Source organism: Rana temporaria, chromosome 6 (genome assembly GCF_905171775.1).
Source record: "Rana temporaria chromosome 6, aRanTem1.1, whole genome shotgun sequence".
NCBI classification, from domain to species: Eukaryota; Metazoa; Chordata; class Amphibia; order Anura; family Ranidae; genus Rana; species Rana temporaria.
Window position 1 is genome coordinate 222,065,101 of NC_053494.1, and position 21,355 is coordinate 222,086,455.

At 51.3% G+C, this 21,355-nt stretch overlaps 1 protein-coding gene across 3 annotated transcripts in view; it reads left to right on the plus strand.

The window, feature by feature from the left end:
• The window catches only part of HEG1 (heart development protein with EGF like domains 1), a 63,857-nt gene that overhangs the window by 31,375 nt on the left and 11,127 nt on the right, over positions 1 to 21,355 (plus strand). For all 3 annotated transcript variants that reach the window (XM_040358327.1, XM_040358328.1, XM_040358329.1), the window contains 9 exons: positions 1,962 to 3,479; positions 3,566 to 3,685; positions 5,624 to 5,746; positions 5,928 to 6,031; positions 8,391 to 8,449; positions 8,529 to 8,698; positions 9,613 to 9,747; positions 13,468 to 13,510; positions 15,586 to 15,623. In XM_040358327.1, the coding sequence (XP_040214261.1) occupies positions 1,962 to 3,479; positions 3,566 to 3,685; positions 5,624 to 5,746; positions 5,928 to 6,031; positions 8,391 to 8,449; positions 8,529 to 8,698; positions 9,613 to 9,747; positions 13,468 to 13,510; positions 15,586 to 15,623 (2,310 nt within the window). The remainder of the gene's footprint in view (positions 1 to 1,961; positions 3,480 to 3,565; positions 3,686 to 5,623; positions 5,747 to 5,927; positions 6,032 to 8,390; positions 8,450 to 8,528; positions 8,699 to 9,612; positions 9,748 to 13,467; positions 13,511 to 15,585; positions 15,624 to 21,355) is intronic.

Consider the following 21,355-nt stretch of genomic DNA (forward strand, 5'->3'; position numbering starts at 1 on the left):
TCAGCTGACCCCGACCGGTGCGGAGGAAACCGCAGGGCGCTGCTGATATTCCCGCCAAACATTCTCTCTGTTTTGGTAACCAAAAATAGTCTGAGAAGTGTCATTCTACGTCTCTGAGAAAAGTCCTCCGCCCCCGCGATTCGTCACCCAGCGCCGCCATTCGTCACCCACCCCCGCGATTCGTCACCCACCGCCGCCATTCATCACCCACCGCCGCCATTCGTCACCCACCCCCGCGATTCGTCACCGACCCCCGCGATTCGTCACCCACCGCCACCATTCGTCACCCACAGCCGCCATTCGTCACCCACCGCCGCCATTCGTCACCCACCCCCGAGATTCGTCACCCACCCCCGCGATTCGTCACCCACCCCCGCCATTCATCATCCACTGCTGCGATTCGTCACCCACCCCCGAGATTCGTCACCCACCGCCGCGATTCGTCACCCACCCCTGCGATTCGTCACCCACCCCCGCCATTTGTCACCCACCGCCGCCAGAGAGTGTTGTGTCTCTGCCATAGATACAGCCTTCTAGGTGTCCACCCTTCTCCTTTACTAGAGGAAAATATGACCCTATAAAGATACCGGGGGTTCCCTGGGGGACCGCAAATGGGTTCAAGGTTCAAGGATGGGATGGCGAGTCCAGGAATCCGGGAGCAAGGGTGGGATGGCGAATGCAGGCATCCGGGTAACCACTTGCCAATCGCTCTATAGCTGAATGATGACTACAGCATGGTCATCTAGTTCGAAGAGGGCGTGTCTCAGGGATAGGATAACAGGGATGGGATGGCGAGTGCAGGCATCCGGGAGCAAAGATGAGATGGCAAGGGCAGGCACCTAGGAGCAGGGATGGGATGGCGAGTGCAGGCATCCAGGAGAAAGGATGGAATGGCGAGTTCAGGCATTCGGGAGCAGGGATGGGATGGTAATTGCAGGTTTCCGGATAACCCCTTGCCAATCGCTCTATACCTGAATGATGACTACAGCATGGTAGTCCAGTTCTGAGAGGGCATCGGTAGTACTCCCAGAACCCCATCCCATGCGCACTTCTGGGATGGGATAACAGGGATAGGGTGACGAGTGCAGGCACCTAGGAGCAGGGATGGGATAGAAAGTGCAGGCACCTAGGAGCAGGGATGGATGGCATGTGCAGGCATCTGGGAGCAGGGATGTGATTGCAAGTGCAGGCATCCGGGAGCAGGGATGGGATGGTGAGTGCAGGCATCCGGGAGCAGGAATGGGATGGCGAGTGCAGGCACCTGGGAGCAGGGATGACCAGATCTGTGTAGCTGCACTCAGGAAACTGAAACCAGACTCTGATATACAAAAGAAAGGGGAGTGCAAATCAACAAGGTGTAACTGGGGATGCAAGGAACGGTTAGTAAGGGGAATCCAGGACTGGGATCAGGAACAAGGGGGGCAGATATGAGGCGGAAGGGTTCAAGGTACAGGATCAGGCAGGACCTAGGCAAACCTATATCTGACTAGTAGGCAAAACACTGAAATAAGAGGTGGATGTAGAGGTGGGGCTAAATACCTTCCCAGCAGACAGCATCAGGTGAAGGCCAATTGCTGGGATCTGCTGGTGGACATCAAAAACGACAACCTTCTCTTCCAGGAACCACAGACAGCACCACCAGCAGGTGATCCAGTTGTCTTAGCAGGGTATGGGGTGCAGGATCAGGCAGGACTTAGCCTGTATCTGGCTAGCAGGCACAACACTGAAATAAGAGGTAAATGTAGAGGTGGGACTAAATACCTTCCCAGCAGCCAGCATCAGGTGAAGGCCAATTGCTGGGATCTGCCAAATGCTGGTGGACAAAAATGATAATCTTCTAGTCCAGGAACCACACACAGCGCCACCTGCAGGTGATCCGGTTCCTGACAGGTTTAGGATGATTTGATTGCTCCTGGGGGGTCACAGAATGATATTTAAATGATTTTTGTCTTTTATTTCAGCTTCCGGCATCACTCAGAAGTCGGTGACTCGGAGGCACATCAGTAAGCGGACCCCACACATGGACACCACCTACATCTCCACCACTTTCCCCGAAGGAGGAGACCAGACCCCCTTATCTGTGACGAATAACACCAACGTGTCCGACATCACCGAGAATCCCACCACTTCCACCACCGACCTGGACACGGGACCCACAAACACCGAGGGGACCGGACCCGTCACTGAGGATTCTAGGAATAAAACATATTCTGGTGGGATGACGCAAGTGTCTGTTACCGAGGCGAAGGATTCTGGGAACACAACGCAAGGCTCTGTCACCGTGACGCGGGATTTCGAAAATTCCACTGAGACCTCGGGGATTCATAAAACAGAATCGGAGCTTTCGGCCTCCACCACCTACCCTCTGCAGACCCCTTCTTATGTGATCACTACTTACCCATCCCCCACATCTCACCAGGCCTCAGAATCTTCAGCCCCGTTCACTAGCATTCCCGTTACTGCTCCGAACACAACAAGCCACGTCCAAGGCACCGATTTTCCGGCTAGTGAGTCCACCTTTGTGCCGTCTTCCCCGACTTCGACCAACTCTTCATTGTCCACCTTCCCAGCTTCCTCCTCCAGCCAGCCGCCATCTTCTTTTTCTGAAGACAGTTTCAACCAATCTTCATCTGACGCTTCTTTTTCTTCTCCTCGACCTTCCACATTGGTCTCTTCGTCATTCTCCACCTTCTTCACCTTCCCCCCCGAAGCTTCGTCAACATTCACCTCCACAAAGTCTTCTTCCCCACAGACCACCCTTCTAACGACTCCTGAACTTCCATCGTTGTCATCTTCACCTTCCGCACCGCCATCTTTACCAACAACGTCCTCCACCGACGATGTGATAGGAACTAGCGCCTCCTATAGGACTTCTTTACCACCAACTAGGACTTCTTTACCACCGCCTAGGACTGACCAAACCTCCGGGGCCTATAACATTTCCACGACCAGCCCTAGAGAGTCCCACACCACAGAATCTGGTCAGAGGTTCCTCGGTGAGACCACGACGGCCTTCGTAGACTTAGGAACGACCTTGAGGTCCATTGTGGAGACTCAGACATCACCAGTTACTTCTCTTGAAGACAGAGGACCTCCAACCATCGCAACGACACATGTAACCGAACCTTCCGCTCAGCCAACCAGTCCAATTCCATTGACCACTTCCGTAAATCTACCGATCCCATCACCTAGTTTTACCACACAAGGGCCGCCGCTGCCGCCCCAAGATATTCCCAAGACCACGAGACCAGCGTTGACCACTGGTGACCCCAACAAGGAGGTGACCTCCGTCAGAACAACCAGCATGGACACAAAGACCGAAATGCCGAAAGTGGAGACCACTACCAGTAATAAGGAGAAGAAGGCGCCGGCACAGACCACAGCACAACCCGCTGTAGTCACTGCCAAGTATTCCACCACCACGGCAGCCGGTCCTCCAACTCCAGCCGCACCGCCCATCCCCACTCTGCCAGCACCAGGTACGGCACTGAATATCTCTGTATGTTTTATATACACAACGGAACTTCACATAAATGTCTTCTTAACAGTTTTCCCGTTTCCATAGTCAGCGTCTGTTCCCCCAACCCGTGCCACAACGGCGGGAGCTGCGTACAGCGAGGAGGGCACCGGAGAGACTACAGATGTGAGTGTCCCGCAGCCTGGCAGGGGCAACACTGTGAAAGAGGTAAGTTACCCTCAGACAGGACTTCAGTCTTACAGTTCTAGGAGGAAAACATGAAAAGAATTGCTCTAGATCAGAACTGGTTAATGGCCCATGGTTCTGGAATGGTCTGGAATTGTCTGGGAATTGTCCTGGAATGGTCTGGGAATGCTTCTGGAAAAGTCTGGGAATGGTCCTGGAATGATCTGGGAATGGTTCTGGAATGGTCTGGGAATGGTTCTGGAATGGTCTGGAAATGGTTCTGGAAAGGTCTGGGAATAAGTCTGGTATGGTCTGGGTATGGTCTTGGAATGGTTCTCTAATTGGTCTGTGAATGTTCCTGGAATGGTCTGGGGGTGGTCCTGGAATTGTCTGGAAATGGTTCTGGAAAGGTCTGGGAATAAGTCTGGTGTGGTCTGGGTATGGTCTTGGAATGGTTCTCGAATTGGTCTGTGAATGTTCCTGGAATGGTCTGGGGGTGGTCCTGGAATCGTCTGGGAATAAGTCTGGAATGGTCCTGGAATGTTCTGGGAATGGTTCTCGAATGGTCTGTGAATGTGCTGGGAATGGTTTGGGGTGGTCCTGGAATGGGTCTGGGGTGGTTCTGGAATGATCTGGGAATGGTTCTGGAATGGTCTGTGAATTTTCCTGGAATGTGCTGGGAATGGTCTGGGGGGGGGGGGGGGTTCTGGAATGGTCCTGGAATTGTCTGGGATTGTTTCTGGAATGATCTGGGAATGGTTCTGGAAAGGTCTGGGAATGGTTTTCGAATGGTCTGTGAATGTTCCTGGAATGGTCTGATAATTCTGGAATGTGCTGGGAATGGTCTGGGAATAGTCCTGGTTCTGGAATGGCCCTGGAATGGTCTGGGAATGCTTCTGGAAAAGTCTGGGAATGGTCCTGGAATCATCTGGGAATGGTTCTGGAATGGTTCTGGAATGGTCTGGGGGTGATCCTGGAATTGTCTGGAAATGGTTCTGAAAAGGTCTGGGAATAAGTCTGGTATGGTCTGGGAATGGTCCTGGAATAGTTCTCGAATGGTCTGTGAATGTTCCTGGAATGGTCTGGGGGTGGTCCTGGAATCGTCTGGGAATAAGTCTGGAATGGTCCTGGAATGTTCTGGGAATGGTTCTCGAATGGTCTGTGAATGTGCTGGGAATGGTCTGGGGTGGTCCTGGAATGGTCCTGGATTGGTTTTGGAATGGTCTGGGGTGGTTCTGGAATGGTCCTGGAATTGTCTGGGATTGTTTCTGGAATGACCTGGGAATAAGTCTGGAATGGTCTAATAATGTTCCTGTAAAGGTCTGGGAATGGTTTTTGAATGGTCTGTGAATGTTCCTGGAATGGTTCTGGAATGGTCTAATAATGATTCTGGAAAGGTCTGGGAATAAGTCTGGAATGGTCTGGGAATGGTTCTTGAATGGTCTGTGAATGTTCCTGGAATGGGTCTGGAATGGTCTGATAATTCTGGAATGGTCTGGGAATAGTCTTGGTACTGGAATGGTTCTGGAATGGTTCTGAAATGGTCCTGGAGTTGTTCTAGAATGTTCTAGGAATAGTCCTGGAATAGTTCTGGAATGGTTCTGGAATTGTCTGGGAATGGTTCTGGAATGTGCTGGGAATGTTCTAGGAATAGTCCTAGAGTGGTACTGGAATGGTTCTGGAATGGTTCTGGAATGGTTCTGGAATTGTCTCTGGAATTGTCTGGGAATGGTTCTGGAATGGTTTTGGAATGGTTCTGGAATTGTCTGGGAATGGTTCTGGAATGGTTCTGGAATTGTCTCTGGAATTGTCTGGGAATGGTTCTGGAATGGTTTTGGAATGGTTCTGGAATTGTCTGGGAATGGTTCTGGAATGGGATGTCCGACCAGCTGACACAGGTGTGATAGTGAGGGGTTCACTAACTTTTGCCTCCTCCAGGATATGATTCTCTTGATCTCACCTTCTTCTCGTGTCTCTCAGATGTAGACGAATGTCTCTCCAGACCGTGTCCAGCGATGGCCACATGCCTGAACCTTCGGGGGTCCTTCGCCTGCCGCTGTCCGTTGGGGTACATCCTGGAGAATGGCGCCGCCTGCGTTCAGGGTGAGATATCGGGAAATGTGATTGGTTCCTCTGTATGTTCCCAGATAGAGGGAGGAGTCTCACTTCTCTGTGACCACGATGGGTAGAAGCTCCCCCTCCCCCCCTCACTCTTCTCCTATTTGCCCTGACAGACGATTGGACGGACCGGACTGCGTTCTCACCGGTTGTTTTATCTTTTCAGTGAGGACGTTTCTCGGCCACATCGAAATCCCGAGAAGTTTGCTGAACGGATCCGACAGGAAATACACCAAATTACAGGAGATCGAAGAGGAGATCGTCCAGATCGTGAGTAGAGCGACCCCCAGACACATAGACATATATGGGAGCTGCTATAGTTCTGTTCAGCCAGTCCTGAGATTTACACACACCTGCCAGACAATACAGCCAGACCGGTGACCTGACTTTCCTCTACTGCAGATAATCAGGTTCTGGAGGCTGTCCAGGTGCCCATGGTGTCTTGTTGTAGATGAAGGACTCTAGAGGGCCACACACACCAATGCACCATGGTCACCTGGAGGGCCCCACACAGGACTCCAGAGGGCCCGACACAGGACTCCAAAGGGCCCCACACAGGACTCCAGAGGGCCCCACACAGGACTCCAAAGGGCCCCACACAGGACTCCAAAGGGCCCCACACAGGACTCCAGAGGGCCTGACACATCCAGAGGGCCCCACATAGAACTCCAGAGGGTCCCACACAGAACTCCACAGGGCCTGACACATCCAGAGGGCCCCACACAGGACTCCAAAGGGCCCCACACAGGACTCCAAAGGGCCCCACACAGGACTCCAGAGGGCCTGACACATCCAGAGGGCCCCACATAGAACTCCAGAGGGTCCCACACAGAACTCCACAGGGCCTGACACATCCAGAGGGCCCCACATAGGACTCCAGAGGATCCCCACACAGGACTCCTGAGGACCCCACACAGGACTCCAGAGGGCCCGACACAGAACTCCAGAGGGCCCGACACAGAACTCCAGAGGGCCTGACACATCCAGAGGGCCCCACATAGAACCCCAAAGGGCCCCACACAGGACTCCAGAGGATCCCCACACAGGACTCCAGAGGACCCCACACAGGACTCCAGAGGACCCCACACAGGACTCCAGAGGACCCCACACAGGACTCCAAAGGGCCCGACACAGGACTCCAGAGGACCCCACACAGGACTCCAGAGGGCCTGACACATCCAGAGGGCCCCACATAGAACTCCAGAGGGCCTGACACAGGACTCCAGAGGGCCCCACATAGGACCCCAGAGGACCCCACAACATAATTTCACTGACTAACCTCAGCAGAGCCCAGTCTACAAACCTTCAGCTGAGGATTATTTCGAACACATGAACTTCAATACTAAAACATGGTACCTCTACATCGGCAGCCACCCCCTGCAGATCAAAGTCACTATAGACCTTAAGGGCCCCACTGGAGTCATGATGGACACCCAGAGGACCTCACTATAAACCCATGGGCACCTAGAGGAGAGGGTGCAACTAAAGAGACCACCATGGATACCTGGAGGCCAAGACTGGAAATAATGTGGATACCTAGAGGACCCCACTAGAGGTACTATGGACATCTAGAGGGCCCCAATGCAGACATCGTGGACACCTGGAGGGCCCAACTAAAAGTACTATGGACATATGGAGGTCCCCACTGCAGACACTATGGACTGTTGGAAGGCCCAACTTGAGATACCATGTACAACTGAGGGTCCCACTGAAAACGCTGTGGACACCTTGGGGGCCCCACTGGAGACACCATGGACTTGCAGAAGGCCCAGCTAGAGATACAATGAACATGTAGAAGGTCCAGCTAGAGACACCATGGACACCTGAGGGCCCCACTGGAAACACTGTTGACACCTGGTAGCCCCACTGGAGATACCATGGACACCTGAGGGCCCAACTAGTGATACCATTGACACCTAAGGGCCCAACTGGAGATACCATTGACACCTGAGGGCCCCACTCGAGATACCATTGATACCTGAGGGCCCCACTGGAGATACCATTGACACCTGAGGGCCCCACTGGAGATACCATTGATACCTGAGGGCCCCACTGGAGATACCATTGACACCTGAGGGCCCCACTGGAGATGCCATTGACACCTGAGGGCCCCACTGGAGATACCATGGACACCTGAGGGCCCCACTGGAGATACCATTGACACCTGAGGGCCCCACTGGAGATACCATTGACACCTGAGGGCCCCACTGGAGATGCCATTGACACCTGAGGGCCCCACTGGAGATGCCATTGACACCTGAGGGCCCAACTAGTGATACCATTGACACCTGAGGGCCCCACTGGAGATACCATTGACACCTGAGGGCCCCACTGGAGATACCATTGACACCTGAGTGCCCCACTGGAGATACCATTGACACCTGAGGGCCCAACTAGTGATACCATTGACACCTGAGGGCCCCACTGGGACTCTAAGGGCACCATGGTCAGTGTCAAGTCTGCAGATAACAATAATAATAGATCCCCAATATTCACTTCTCATTATTTACAATCAGTTCTCCTTTCTCGGGGTTGTAATTTGGTAAAAGTCGGGGATCCCCTTTATCTGACGGCTCCAGGCGGAGTTCTTCTTCTGACACTAAACTCGTCTCTCTCTCTCTTCCTGCAGCTGAATTCTTCCTTCTCTCTGATTGGTGGATATTATCAATCGTCCGTCACCAACAGCAGGTGAGATTCGCAGCGTTGGCTCCGCCTTGTGTGGGAGGAGTCTGACCATTTCTGACGAACGTTCTGTGTCGCTGTTCAGTTTAGGCAATCGCATCGAGCTGTCCGTCCGGAATATCTTCCTCCTCTCCTCCAACGTCACCCTGTATGACCTGAGACGCAACATCCAGCGCTACAAGAAGGGGTGCCAGTCCGCCCCCGACCGCGCGCCCGCGTGCCAGCTCATACTCCACCCCGAACTCTACTACATAGGTAATGTTATCTACTAAGAACTCAGTGCTAGACAGAGGAGCTTACACTCTAATGTCCTCTCCCCCCACATCACATCAGTCTCTGTACAGAAAAGCTTACACTCTAATGTCCCCTCCCCCACATTCACATCAGTCTCTGTACAGAGGAGCTTACACTCTAATGCCCCCTCCCCCCACAGTCACATCAGTCTCTGTACAGAGGAGCTTACACTCTAATGTCCCCTCCCCCCCACATCACATCAGTCTCTGTACAGAGGAGCTTACACTCTAATGTCCCCCCCCTCCCCCCACATCACATCAGTCTCTGTACAGAGGAGCTTACACTCTAATGTCCCCTCCCCCCCACATCACATCAGTCTCTGTACAGAGGAGCTTACACTCTAATGTCCCCTCCCCCCCACAGTCACAGTCTCTGTACAGAGGAGCTTACACTCTAATGTCCCCCCCCCCCCCCACATCACATCAGTCTCTGTACAGAGGAGCTTACACTCTAATGTCCCCCCCCCCCCCACATCACATCAGTCTCTGTACAGAGGAGCTTACACTCTAATGTCCCCTCCCCCCCACAGTCACATCAGTCTCTGTACAGAGGAGCTTACACTCTAATGTCCCCTCCCCCCCACAGTCACATCAGTCTCTGTACAGAGGAGCTTACACTCTAATGTCCCCTCCCCCCCACAGTCACATCAGTCTCTGTACAGAGGAGCTTACACTCTAATGTCCCCACCCCCCACAGTCACATCAGTCTCTGTACAGAGGAGCTTACACTCTAATGTCCCCTCCCCCCCACAGTCACATCAGTCTCTGTACAGAAGAGCTTACACTCTAATGTCCCCACCCTCCCCCCCCCCACAGTCACATCAGTCTCTGTACAGAGGAGCTTACACTCTAATGTCTTCCTCTGTCTGCTCTCAGCTGTCAGTTTGTGTAAATGGAAGAATCCGGGATGTGACAACGAGACGGCGGAGTGCGGTGACCCGGCCGGCATCGCCCAGTGCCAGTGTAAGGCGGGATACTTCAAATACAGCGCGACGGACCGATCCTGCCGAGGTGAGAGGCCAACCGAGAGATACAAAGTGACATTGTTTATAAACATCGATCCGACGGGAGATAGATACAAAGTAACATTGTTTATAAACATCGATCCGACGGGAGAGAGAGAGATAAAAAATAACATTGTTTATAAACATCGATCCGACGGGAGATAGAGAGATAAAAAATAACATTGTTTATAAACATCGATCCGACGGGAGATAGAGAGATACAAAGTAACATTGTTTATAAACATTGATCAGACAGGAGATAGAGAGATACAAAGTAACATTGTTTATAAACATTGATCAGACGGGAGATAGAGAGATACAAAGTAACATTGTTTATAAACATCGATCCGACGGGAGATAGAGAGATAAAAAATAACATTGTTTATAAACATCGATCCGACGGGAGATAGAGAGATACAAAGTAACATTGTTTATAAACATTGATCAGACGGGAGATAGAGAGATACAAAGTAACATTGTTTATAAACATTGATCAGACAGGAGATAGAGAGATACAAAGTAACATTGTTTATAAACATTGATCAGACGGGAGATAGAGAGATACAAAGTAACATTGTTTATAAACATTGATCCGACGGGAGATAGAGAGATACAAAGTAACATTGTTTATAAACATTGATCAGACGGGAGATAGAGAGATACAAAGTAACATTGTTTATAAACATTGATCAGACAGGAGATAGAGAGATACAAAGTAACATTGTTTATAAACATTGATCAGACGGGAGATAGAGAGATACAAAGTAACATTGTTTATAAACATTGATCAGACGGGAGATAGAGATACAAAGTAACATTGTTTATAAACATTGATCAGACGGGAGATAGAGAGATACAAAGTAACATTGTTTATAAACATTGATCAGACGGGAGAGAGATACAAAGTAACATTGTTTATAAACATTGATCAGACGGGAGATAGAGATACAAAGTAACATTGTTTATAAACATTGATCAGACAGGAGATACAAAGTAACATTATTCCTCCGCTGTTCGGCGCCATGCACATGAGACGCTGGTAAACGCCGGTAAACACGCGTTCAGAGGCATTTGGACGCTTTTTCACCTGCCCCTGAACACATTCAATGTTCTCCTATGTGTCCATGCGCACAGTCACATTTTTCTGCGTTTTTCGGTAGTTGCTTTTATGCTCGTTTTTTCAGAAGCAAAAAAATGGGTTCAGACGCAAACGTTTTCGCGTTTCAGACCCAAAACGCGGCAAACCGCTGCATAACGCGGTACCTGCGTTTTGCCGCGATTTCGTTTATAGGCGTTTTTAAAGGTGACCTATTTTTTTACACTAGAAATCTCAAAAATGATGGCAAATGATGAAAAAACATAAAAAAAACATAAAAAAAACTGTAATTGCTTGCATTGCATTGGCACAGATTCAGGTACATTTGCGCTTTATTTGCGGAGGCACAGGGCAACGATTTTGCCCTGCGCCCCCGCAAATATTTTGCGCTGCCCTCGATTCACGGAGCAGTAGCTCTGTAAATTGCGAGGGCGCGCCGGCAAAATTGCCCGGCGTAAGCGTGCGCAAGTAAATGATCCCGCCGGGGGCGGGAATCATTTAAATTAGGCGCGCTCCCACGCCGAGCGTAGAGCGCGTGCTCCGTCGGGAAACTTTCCCGACGTGCATTGCGGCAAATGACGTCGCAAGGACGTCATTTGCTTCAAAGTGAACGTGAATGGCGTCCAGCAACGTTGTGAATCAGTGGTAGTATGCAATTTGCATACTATACACTGATCACAATGGGAGCGCCCCCTAGCGGCCATCGCAAGAATGCAGCCTAAAATCTGCGTGGCATAAGAGCCTTATGCCACGCAGATTTTAGGCTGCAGTCGGCGTAACAAGGTTCCTGAATCAGGAGCATTCGCTACGCCGGAGCAAGTAAGCAATTGCGCTGTGTAACCTATGGTTACACAGGCGCAATTGCTTCTTGAATCTGGCCCAATGTCCACAACTTGTGGCAGGTGACGTGGCCAATGGACAATCCACAACTTGTGGACAGGTGACGTGCCAGGTGATGTGAACAGGTGACGTGGCAAGTGAACAATCCGCAACTTGTGGCAGGTGATGTGGCCAAGTGACACGCTAAATACACTGCGGCTCTCTCAGCTTCTACTCACTCGGGTCTCACAAAATGGCTGAAATGGTAAATAATACTGTTTTTTGAGCTTAGGGAGGGTCTTATGATGTTTCTTAACTAAAAGCTTATAAACGAAAACGCGATAAAACGCAGCAAAATTTTCGGCAAAACGGGCGTTTTAAACGCCGTTTTTTGCGTTTGAGAAACGTGTGTTTAGATGAGTTTGCATCTGCGTCTCGTGTGCATGGGGCCTCATGACATCACTCAGTATATGTATCAGGGGGAGGTCACCCCCAAAGCATAAATCCCCCTTCTCCCACTCCAAATTCCCCACCTGCTGAAATCTCCCCTCCCAGCACATATCTCTGCCCCCTCCATCCCCCAACCCCCCCCCCCCAGGACAAATCCCCCCACCAGAAAAAAATCCCCCCTCCTAGCACAAATACTCCACCTCTCAAACTTCTCCCCTGGGTACACATTCCCCCCCCCACTCCAAATCCCCCCTCCTAGCACAAATATCCCCCCCCCATTCCACTTCTAGCACTAACACCCCCCAATCATCCCCCCGTTTTCCAAATTCCTCCTCCCAATACAAATCCTCTACCTCTCAAATTTCCCCTCCGGGTACACACTCTCTCCCCCCCTACTCCCAATCCCCCCTCCTAGCACAAATCCCCCCTCATCCCCCTCCTAGCACTAACACCCCCCAATCATACCTACCAGAACAAATCCCCCCTTAGGACAAATCCCCTATCCAGAAATAATCACCCCTCCTAGCCACAAATACTCTACCTCTCAAACTTCTCCCCTGGGTACACATTCTCCCCCCCCCCAACACTCCAATTCCCCCTCCTAGCACAAATACCCCCCCCATCCCCCTCCTAGCACTAACACCCCCAATGACCCCCCCCCATCTCCCAAATTCCTCCTCCCAATACAAATCCTCTACCTCTCAAACTTCTCCCCTGGGTACACTCTCTCCCCCCCCCTACTCCAAATCCCCCCTCCTAGCACAAATACCCCCCATCCCCCTCCTAGCACTAACACCCCCCAATCATCCCTACCAGAACAAATCCCCCCCCCCCCCCCCAGGACAAATCCCCCATCCAGAAATAATCATCCCTCCTAGCACAAATACTCTACCACTCAAACTTCTCCCCTGGGTACACATTCTCCCCCCCCCCACTCCAAATCCCCCCTCCTAGAACAAATATCCCCCCATCCCCCTCCTAGCACTAACACCCCCAATGACCCCCCCCCCCCCCCCCGTCTCCCAAATTCCTCCTCCCAATACAAACCCCTCCCTCCTCAATCTCCTCGCAGTGCCCCCCCCACATGATACCATAGTGCCCAGGACAGCTGCCAACACCTTGTCCCGGCCCCCCTCAGTATCATTCTGAGCAGAAAGTCCCTCCCCCACAGAACTTTTCACTCCCTCCTACTGATCCCCTCGAGGGAGGAGCTCAATGATCCATATGGTGAAAGGAATGGGAGTGTCCCTGATGGGGAGTCAGGAACTCCGCCCATCAAATCCGTCACCCGGCGGGCCTTCTCCACCAGCATCCCCCTAAAACTGAACGGTCAGCCGAGTAACGCTGTCATTTCCTCCGCAGCTTGTGACGACGGCTATCAACTTCAGGATGGAGTCTGTGCGAGGTGAGGAAGGGGCGGGGCTACGTCTTCCGTGGGGTGGGGTTTGGATCATCAGTTCATTCGGAAATATCCGAAATACCCAATTCCCGCTTGACAATCTTCTCTGATTATTCAAAAAAATTCTTAAATTTGAAAAAAAAAACATAACCACTTCCATACCGGGGGGGCACTTACGCCCCTTCCTGCCCAGGCCAATTTTCAGCTTTCAGCGCTGTCGCAATTTGAATGGCAATTGCGCGGTTATGCTACACTGTACCCTAACAAAATTGGCGTCCTTTTTTCCCCACAAATAGAGCTTTCTTTTGGTGGTATTTGATCACCTCTGCGATTTTTTTTTTTTGCGCAACAACTACAAAAAGACCGAAAATTTTGAAAAAAAAAATGCGTTTTTATTTTTTTCTGTTAATTTTTTTGTAAATAAGTACGTTTTCTCTTTCAATTACGGGCACTGATATGGCGGCACTGATGGGATGGCACTGAAGGACATCGATGAGATAGTACTGATGGGTACCGATGAGGTGGCACTGATGGGCACTGATTGGCAGCGCTGGTATGCGGCACTGATGGGCATTCATGGGCGGCACTAATGGGCACTCATGGGCGGCACTGATGGGCACTCATGGGCGGCACTGATGGGCACTCATAGGCGGCACTGGGCACTCATAGGCGGCACAGATGGGTACCCATGGGCGGTACTCATGGGTGGCACTGATGGGCACTGATTGGCGGCGCTGGTATGCGGCACTGATGGGCACTCATAGGCGGCACTGATGGGCACTCATGGGCGGCACTGATGGGCACTCATAGGCGGCACTGGGCACTCATAGGCGACACAGATTGGCACTCATGGGCGGCACTTATGGGTGGCACTGATGGGTACTTATGGGTGGCACAGATGGGCACTGATAGGTGGGCACTGGGCATGGATGGGCACTGTTGGGTGGCACTGATGGACACTGTGGGGTGGCACTGATGGATCCATGTTGCCAGTTAGTGGCCATTTGTGGGCACTGATTGGCATCTTTTTGCCCTTTTTTTTTTTTGCCCTTCCCTTGTGGTCCAGTGTGGGGATCCGAGGGGGGGCTGATAAACAATCAGCGCGAACCCCCCCTGTCAGGAGTGCCGCCGATCGGCTCTCCTCTACTCTCCTCTGACAGACGCGAGTGAGGAAGAGCTCTTCCTGTTTACATCGTGATCAGCCGTGATTGGATCTTTACCGAGATCGGAGATGCAGGGAGTCAGACTGACAACCCCCATCACCGATCGCCGCGCTGCACGCCCCCACGGGCGCGCGCGCCATGAAATCCTGCAGGACGTCAATAGACGTCCAGTCAGGATTTCAGAACCACTTCCTGGACGTCAATTGACTATTGACCGGGCGGGAAGCGGTTAAATTCGAAAAATTTGAAAATTCGAGAATCCGAAATAATAACTTAAAGGGGTGGTTCCCCTAAAAATAAAGTTTTGACATTGCATTTGCTATAATAATTACAATTAGAATCGGCTGGTTATATGTAAATAATACCTCCGTACGTAGCGTTTGCTATATTCGTTCCCACCGCCACTTCCGGGTACGATGCAGGCGGTGGGCGTTCCTAATTGATGGACAGGCATCCGACCGACGCATCCATCGCGTCACGAGATGCTGAAAGAAGCCGAACGTCGGTGCGGCTCTATACGGCGCATGCGCACCGACGTTCGGCTTCTTTCGGCATCTCGTGACGCGATGGATGCGTCGGTCAGATGCCTGTCCATCAATTAGGAACGCCCACCGCCAGCATCGTACCCGGAAGTGGCGGTGGGAACGAATATAGCAAGCGCTACGTACGGAGGTATTTTTTACATATAACCAGCCGATTCTAACTGTAATTATTATAGCACATGCAATGTCAAAACTTTATTTTTAGGGGAACCACCGCTTTAACTATTACTAACTATTTAATGATCGGTATTGGAATTTCCTTTCAAATTTGTCTGTTAGTGACGAATTCCGTATCCAAACGAAGGGAACGGAACAAATGATTAATAATAATAATAAAATAAAACTGATGACGATTCTTCTGCCTCTTATTTTCTAGATGTCCCTTCGGAATGGGAGGATTCAACTGCTCCAATCGTAAGTTTATGGCTCCGCCCATTATTGTGTTTTTATACCCATAGCTCCTCCCCCTTCCATTGAACCCAAATTCCCCTTCAGTGTCAGACGTCCCTCTCCCCCCTCTCATGTATGAAGCTGTATACATTGTGCATTACACTGGGGGACGGTCGGGGGAAGGTGATGGTGAACAAATGTCACCCCTAAAATGTCCCCAACATTGTGACCCCGCCCCCCCCTGAACCATTAACACCTCGCAGAGCTCACTGGGATGTCGGGGGATGGAGATAATCGGAATAATCTACTGGAGAGGTCAGATTGTATCAGATTGTTCAGGTTATATCGTGTTGTATCGGGATGTATCGGGATATATCGGGATGTATCGGGTTGTATCGGGTTGTATCGGGTTGTATCGGGATGTATCGGGATGTATCGGGTTGTATCGGGTTGTATCGGGATGTATCGGGATGTATCGGGTTGTATCGGTTGTATCGGGATGTATCGGATTGTATCGGGATGTATCGGATTGTATCGGATTGTATCGGGTTGTATCGGGATGTATCGGGATGTATCGGATTGTATCGGGATGTATCGGGATGTATCGGGTTGTGTCGGGTTGTATCGGGATGTATCGGGATGTATCGGGTTGTATCGGGATGTATCGGGTTGTATCGGGATGTATCGGGTTGTATCGGGATGTATCGGGTTGTATCGGGATGTGTCGGGTTGTATCGGGTTGTATCGGGATGTATCGGGATGTATCGGGTTGTATCGGGTTGTATCGGGATGTATCGGGATGTATCGGGATGTATCGGGTTGTATCGGGTTGTATCGGGATGTATCGGGATGTATCGGGTTGTATCGGGTTGTATCGGGATGTATCGGGATGTATCGGGTTGTATCGGGTTGTATCGGGATGTATCGGGATGTATCGGGATGTATCGGGTTGTATCGGGTTGTATCGGATTGTATCGGGATGTATCGGGTTGTATCGGGTTGTATCGGGATGTATCGGGTTGTATTGGGTTGTGTCGGGATGTGTCGGGTTGTGTCGGGATGTATCGGGATGTGTCGGGTTGTGTCGGGTTGTGTCGGGTTGTATCGGGATGTATCGGGATGTATCGGGATGTATCAGGATGTATCGGCATTGTATCGGGATGTATTGGATTGTATCGGGTTGTATCGGGGTGTATCGAGATGTATCGGGTTGTATCGGGATGTGTCGGGATGTATCGGGATGTATCGGGATTGTATCGGGATGTATCGGGTTGTATCGGGATGTATCGGGTTGTGTGGGGTTGTGTCGGGATGTATCGGGTTGTATCGGGATGTATCGGGATGTGTGGGGTTGTGTCGGGATGTATCGGGTTGTATCGGGATGTATCGGGTTGTATCGGATGTATCGGGATGTATCGGGATGTATCGGGTTGTATCGGGTTGTATCGGGATGTATCGGGTTGTATCGGGTTGTATCGGGTTGTATCGGGATGTATCGGGATGTATCGGATTGTATCGGGATGTATCGGGTTGTATCGGGTTGTATCGGGATGTATCGGGTTGTATCGGGATGTATCGGGTTGTGTGGGGTTGTGTCGGGATGTGTCGGGATGTATCGGGTTGTATCGGGATGTATCAGGTTGTATCGGGTTGTATCGGGATGTATCGGGTTGTATCGGGGTGTATCGGGGATGTATCGGGTTGTATCGGGATGTATCGGGATGTATCGGATTGTATCGGGTTGTATCGGATTGTATCGGAATGTATCGGGATGTATCGGGTTGTATCGGGATGTATCGGGTTGTATCGGATGTATCGGGATGTATCGGGTTGTATCGGGTTGTATCGGGATGTATCGGGTTGTATCGGGTTGTATCGGTTGTATCGGGATGTATCGGATTGTATCGGGATGTATCGGATTGTATCGGATTGTATCGGGTTGTATCGGGATGTATCGGGATGTATCGGATTGTATCGGGATGTATCGGGATGTATCGGGTTGTGTCGGGTTGTATCGGGATGTATCGGGATGTATCGGGTTGTATCGGGATGTATCGGGTTGTATCGGGATGTATCGGGTTGTATCGGGATGTATCGGGTTGTATCGGGATGTGTCGGGTTGTATCGGGTTGTATCGGGATGTATCGGGATGTATCGGGTTGTATCGGGTTGTATCGGGATGTATCGGGATGTATCGGGATGTATCGGGTTGTATCGGGTTGTATCGGGATGTATCGGGTTGTATCGGGTTGTATCGGGTTGTATCGGGATGTATCGGGATGTATCGGGTTGTATCGGGTTGTATCGGGATGTATCGGGATGTATCGGGATGTATCGGGTTGTATCGGGTTGTATCGGATTGTATCGGGATGTATCGGGTTGTATCGGGTTGTATCGGGATGTATCGGGTTGTATTGGGTTGTGTCGGGATGTGTCGGGTTGTGTCGGGATGTGTCGGGATGTGTCGGGTTGTGTCGGGTTGTGTCGGGTTGTATCGGGATGTATCGGGATGTATCGGGATGTATCAGGATGTATCGGCATTGTATCGGGATGTATTGGATTGTATCGGGTTGTATCGGGGTGTATCGAGATGTATCGGGTTGTATCGGGATGTGTCGGGATGTATCGGGATGTATCGGGATTGTATCGGGATGTATCGGGTTGTATCGGGATGTATCGGGTTGTGTGGGGTTGTGTCGGGATGTATCGGGTTGTATCGGGATGTATCGGGATGTGTGGGGTTGTGTCGGGATGTATCGGGTTGTATCGGGATGTATCGGGTTGTATCGGATGTATCGGGATGTATCGGGATGTATCGGGTTGTATCGGGTTGTATCGGGATGTATCGGGTTGTATCGGGTTGTATCGGGTTGTATCGGGATGTATCGGGATGTATCGGATTGTATCGGGATGTATCGGTTGTATCGGGTTGTATCGGGATGTATCGGGTTGTATCGGGATGTATCGGGTTGTGTGGGGTTGTGTCGGGATGTGTCGGGATGTATCGGGTTGTATCGGGATGTATCAGGTTGTATCGGGTTGTATCGGGATGTATCGGGTTGTATCGGGGTGTATCGGGGATGTATCGGGTTGTATCGGGATGTATCGGGATGTATCGGATTGTATCGGGTTGTATCGGATTGTATCGGAATGTATCGGGATGTATCGGGTTGTATCGGGATGTATCGGGTTGTATCGGATGTATCGGGATGTATCGGGATGTATCGGGTTGTATCGGGTTGTATCGGGATGTATCGGGTTGTATCGGGTTGTATCGGGTTGTATCGGGATGTATCGGGATGTATCGGATTGTATCGGGATGTATCGGGTTGTATCGGGATGTATCGGATTGTATCGGGTTGTATCGGGTTGTATCGGGATGTATCGGGTTGTATCGGGTTGTATCGGGTTGTATCGGGTTTTATCGGGATGTATCGGGTTTTATCGGGATGTGTCGGGTTGTGTCGGGATGTGTCGGGTTGTGTCGGGATGTATCGGGATGTATCGGATTGTGTCGGGATGTGTCGGGATGTGTCGGGTTGTGTCGGGATGTGTCGGGATGTATCGGGTTGTATCGGGATGTATCGGGATGTATCGGGTTGTATCGGGTTCTATCGGGTTTTATCGGGATGTATCGGGATGTATCGGATTGTATCGGGATGTGTCGGGATGTGTCGGGTTGTGTCGGGATGTGTCGGGATGTATCGGATGTATCGGATTGTATCGGGATGTATCGGGTTGTATCGGGATGTGTCGGGATGTGTCGGGATGTATCGGGTTGTGTCGGGATGTGTCGGGATGTATCGGGTTGTATCGGGATGTGTCGGGATGTGTCGGGTTGTGTCGGGATGTGTCGGGTTGTGTCGGGATGTATCGGGATGTATCGGGTTGTATCGGATTGTGTCGGATTGTGTCGGGATGTGTCGGGTTGTGTCGGGATGTGTCGGGATGTATTGGGTTGTATCGGGATGTATCGGGATGTATCGGGTTGTATCGGGTTGTATCGGGTTCTATCGGGGTTTTATCGGGATGTATCGGGATGTATCGGATTGTATCGGGATGTGTCGGGATGTGTCGGGTTGTGTCGGGATGTGTCGGATGTATCGGATTGTATCGGGATGTATCGGGTTGTATCGGGTTGTATCGGGATGTGTCGGGATGTGTCGGGATGTGTCGGGTTGTGTCGGGATGTGTCGGGATGTATCGGGTTGTATCGGGATGTATCGGGAAGTGTCGGGTTGTGTCGGGATGTGTCGGGTTGTGTCGGGTTGTGTCGGGATGTATCGGGTTGTGTCGGGATGTATCGGGATGTATCGGGTTGTGTCGGGATGTGTCGGGTTGTGTCGGGATGTGTCGGGATGTATCGGGATGTATCGGGATGTATCGGGTTGTATCGGGATGTATCGGGATGTATCGGGTTGTGTCGGGATGTATCGGGTTGTATCGGGATGTATCGGGATGTATCGGGTTGTGTCGGGATGTGTCGGGATGTGTCGGGATGTGTCGGGTTGTGTCGGGATGTATCGGGATGTATCGGGATGTATCGGGATGTATCGGGTTGTATCGGGATGTATCGGGATGTGTCGGGATGTGTCGGGTTGTGTCGGGATGTATCGGGATGTATCGGGTTGTATCGGGATGTGTCGGGATGTATCGGGATGTGTCGGGATGTGTCGGGTTGTGTCGGGATGTATCGGGATGTATCGGGTTGTATCGGGATGTATCGGGATGTATCGGGATGTATCGGGATGTATCGGGTTGTATCGGGATGTATCGGGATGTGTCGGGTTGTGTCGGGTTGTGTCGGGATGTATCGGGATGTATCGGGTTGTATCGGGATGTGTCGGGATGTATCGGGTTGTGTCGGGATGTATCGGGTTGTATCGGGATGTATCGGGTTGTATCGGGTTGTATCGGGATGTGTCGGGTTGTATCGGGATGTGTCGGGTTGTATCGGGATGTATCGGGATGTATCGGGATGTATCGGGTTGCATCGGGATGCATCGGGTTGCATCGGGATGTGTCGGGTTGTATCGGGTTGTATCGGGTTGTATCGGGATGTATCGGGATGTATCGGGATGTATCGGGTTGTATCGGGATGTATCGGGATGTGTCGGGTTGTGTCGGGTTGTGTCGGGATGTATCGGGATGTATCGGGTTGTATCGGGATGTGTCGGGATGTATCGGGTTGTGTCGGGATGTATCGGGTTGTATCGGGATGTATCGGGTTGTATCGGGTTGTATCGGGTTGTATCGGGTTGTATCGGGATGTATCGGGTTGTGTCGGGTTGTATCGGGATGTATCGGGATGTATCGGGATGTATCGGGTTGCATCGGGATGTATCGGGTTGTATCGGGATGTGTCGGGTTGTATCGGGTTGTGTCGGGATGTATCGGGTTGTATCGGGTTGTATCGGGATGTATCGGGTTGTGTCGGGTTGTATCGGGTTCTATCGGGGTTTTATCGGGATGTATCGGGATGTATCGGATTGTATCGGGATGTGTCGGGATGTGTCGGGTTGTGTCGGGATGTGTCGGATGTATCGGATTGTATCGGGATGTATCGGGTTGTATCGGGTTGTATCGGGATGTGTCGGGATGTGTCGGGATGTGTCGGGTTGTGTCGGGATGTGTCGGGATGTATCGGGTTGTATCGGGATGTATCGGGAAGTGTCGGGTTGTGTCGGGATGTGTCGGGTTGTGTCGGGTTGTGTCGGGATGTATCGGGTTGTGTCGGGATGTATCGGGATGTATCG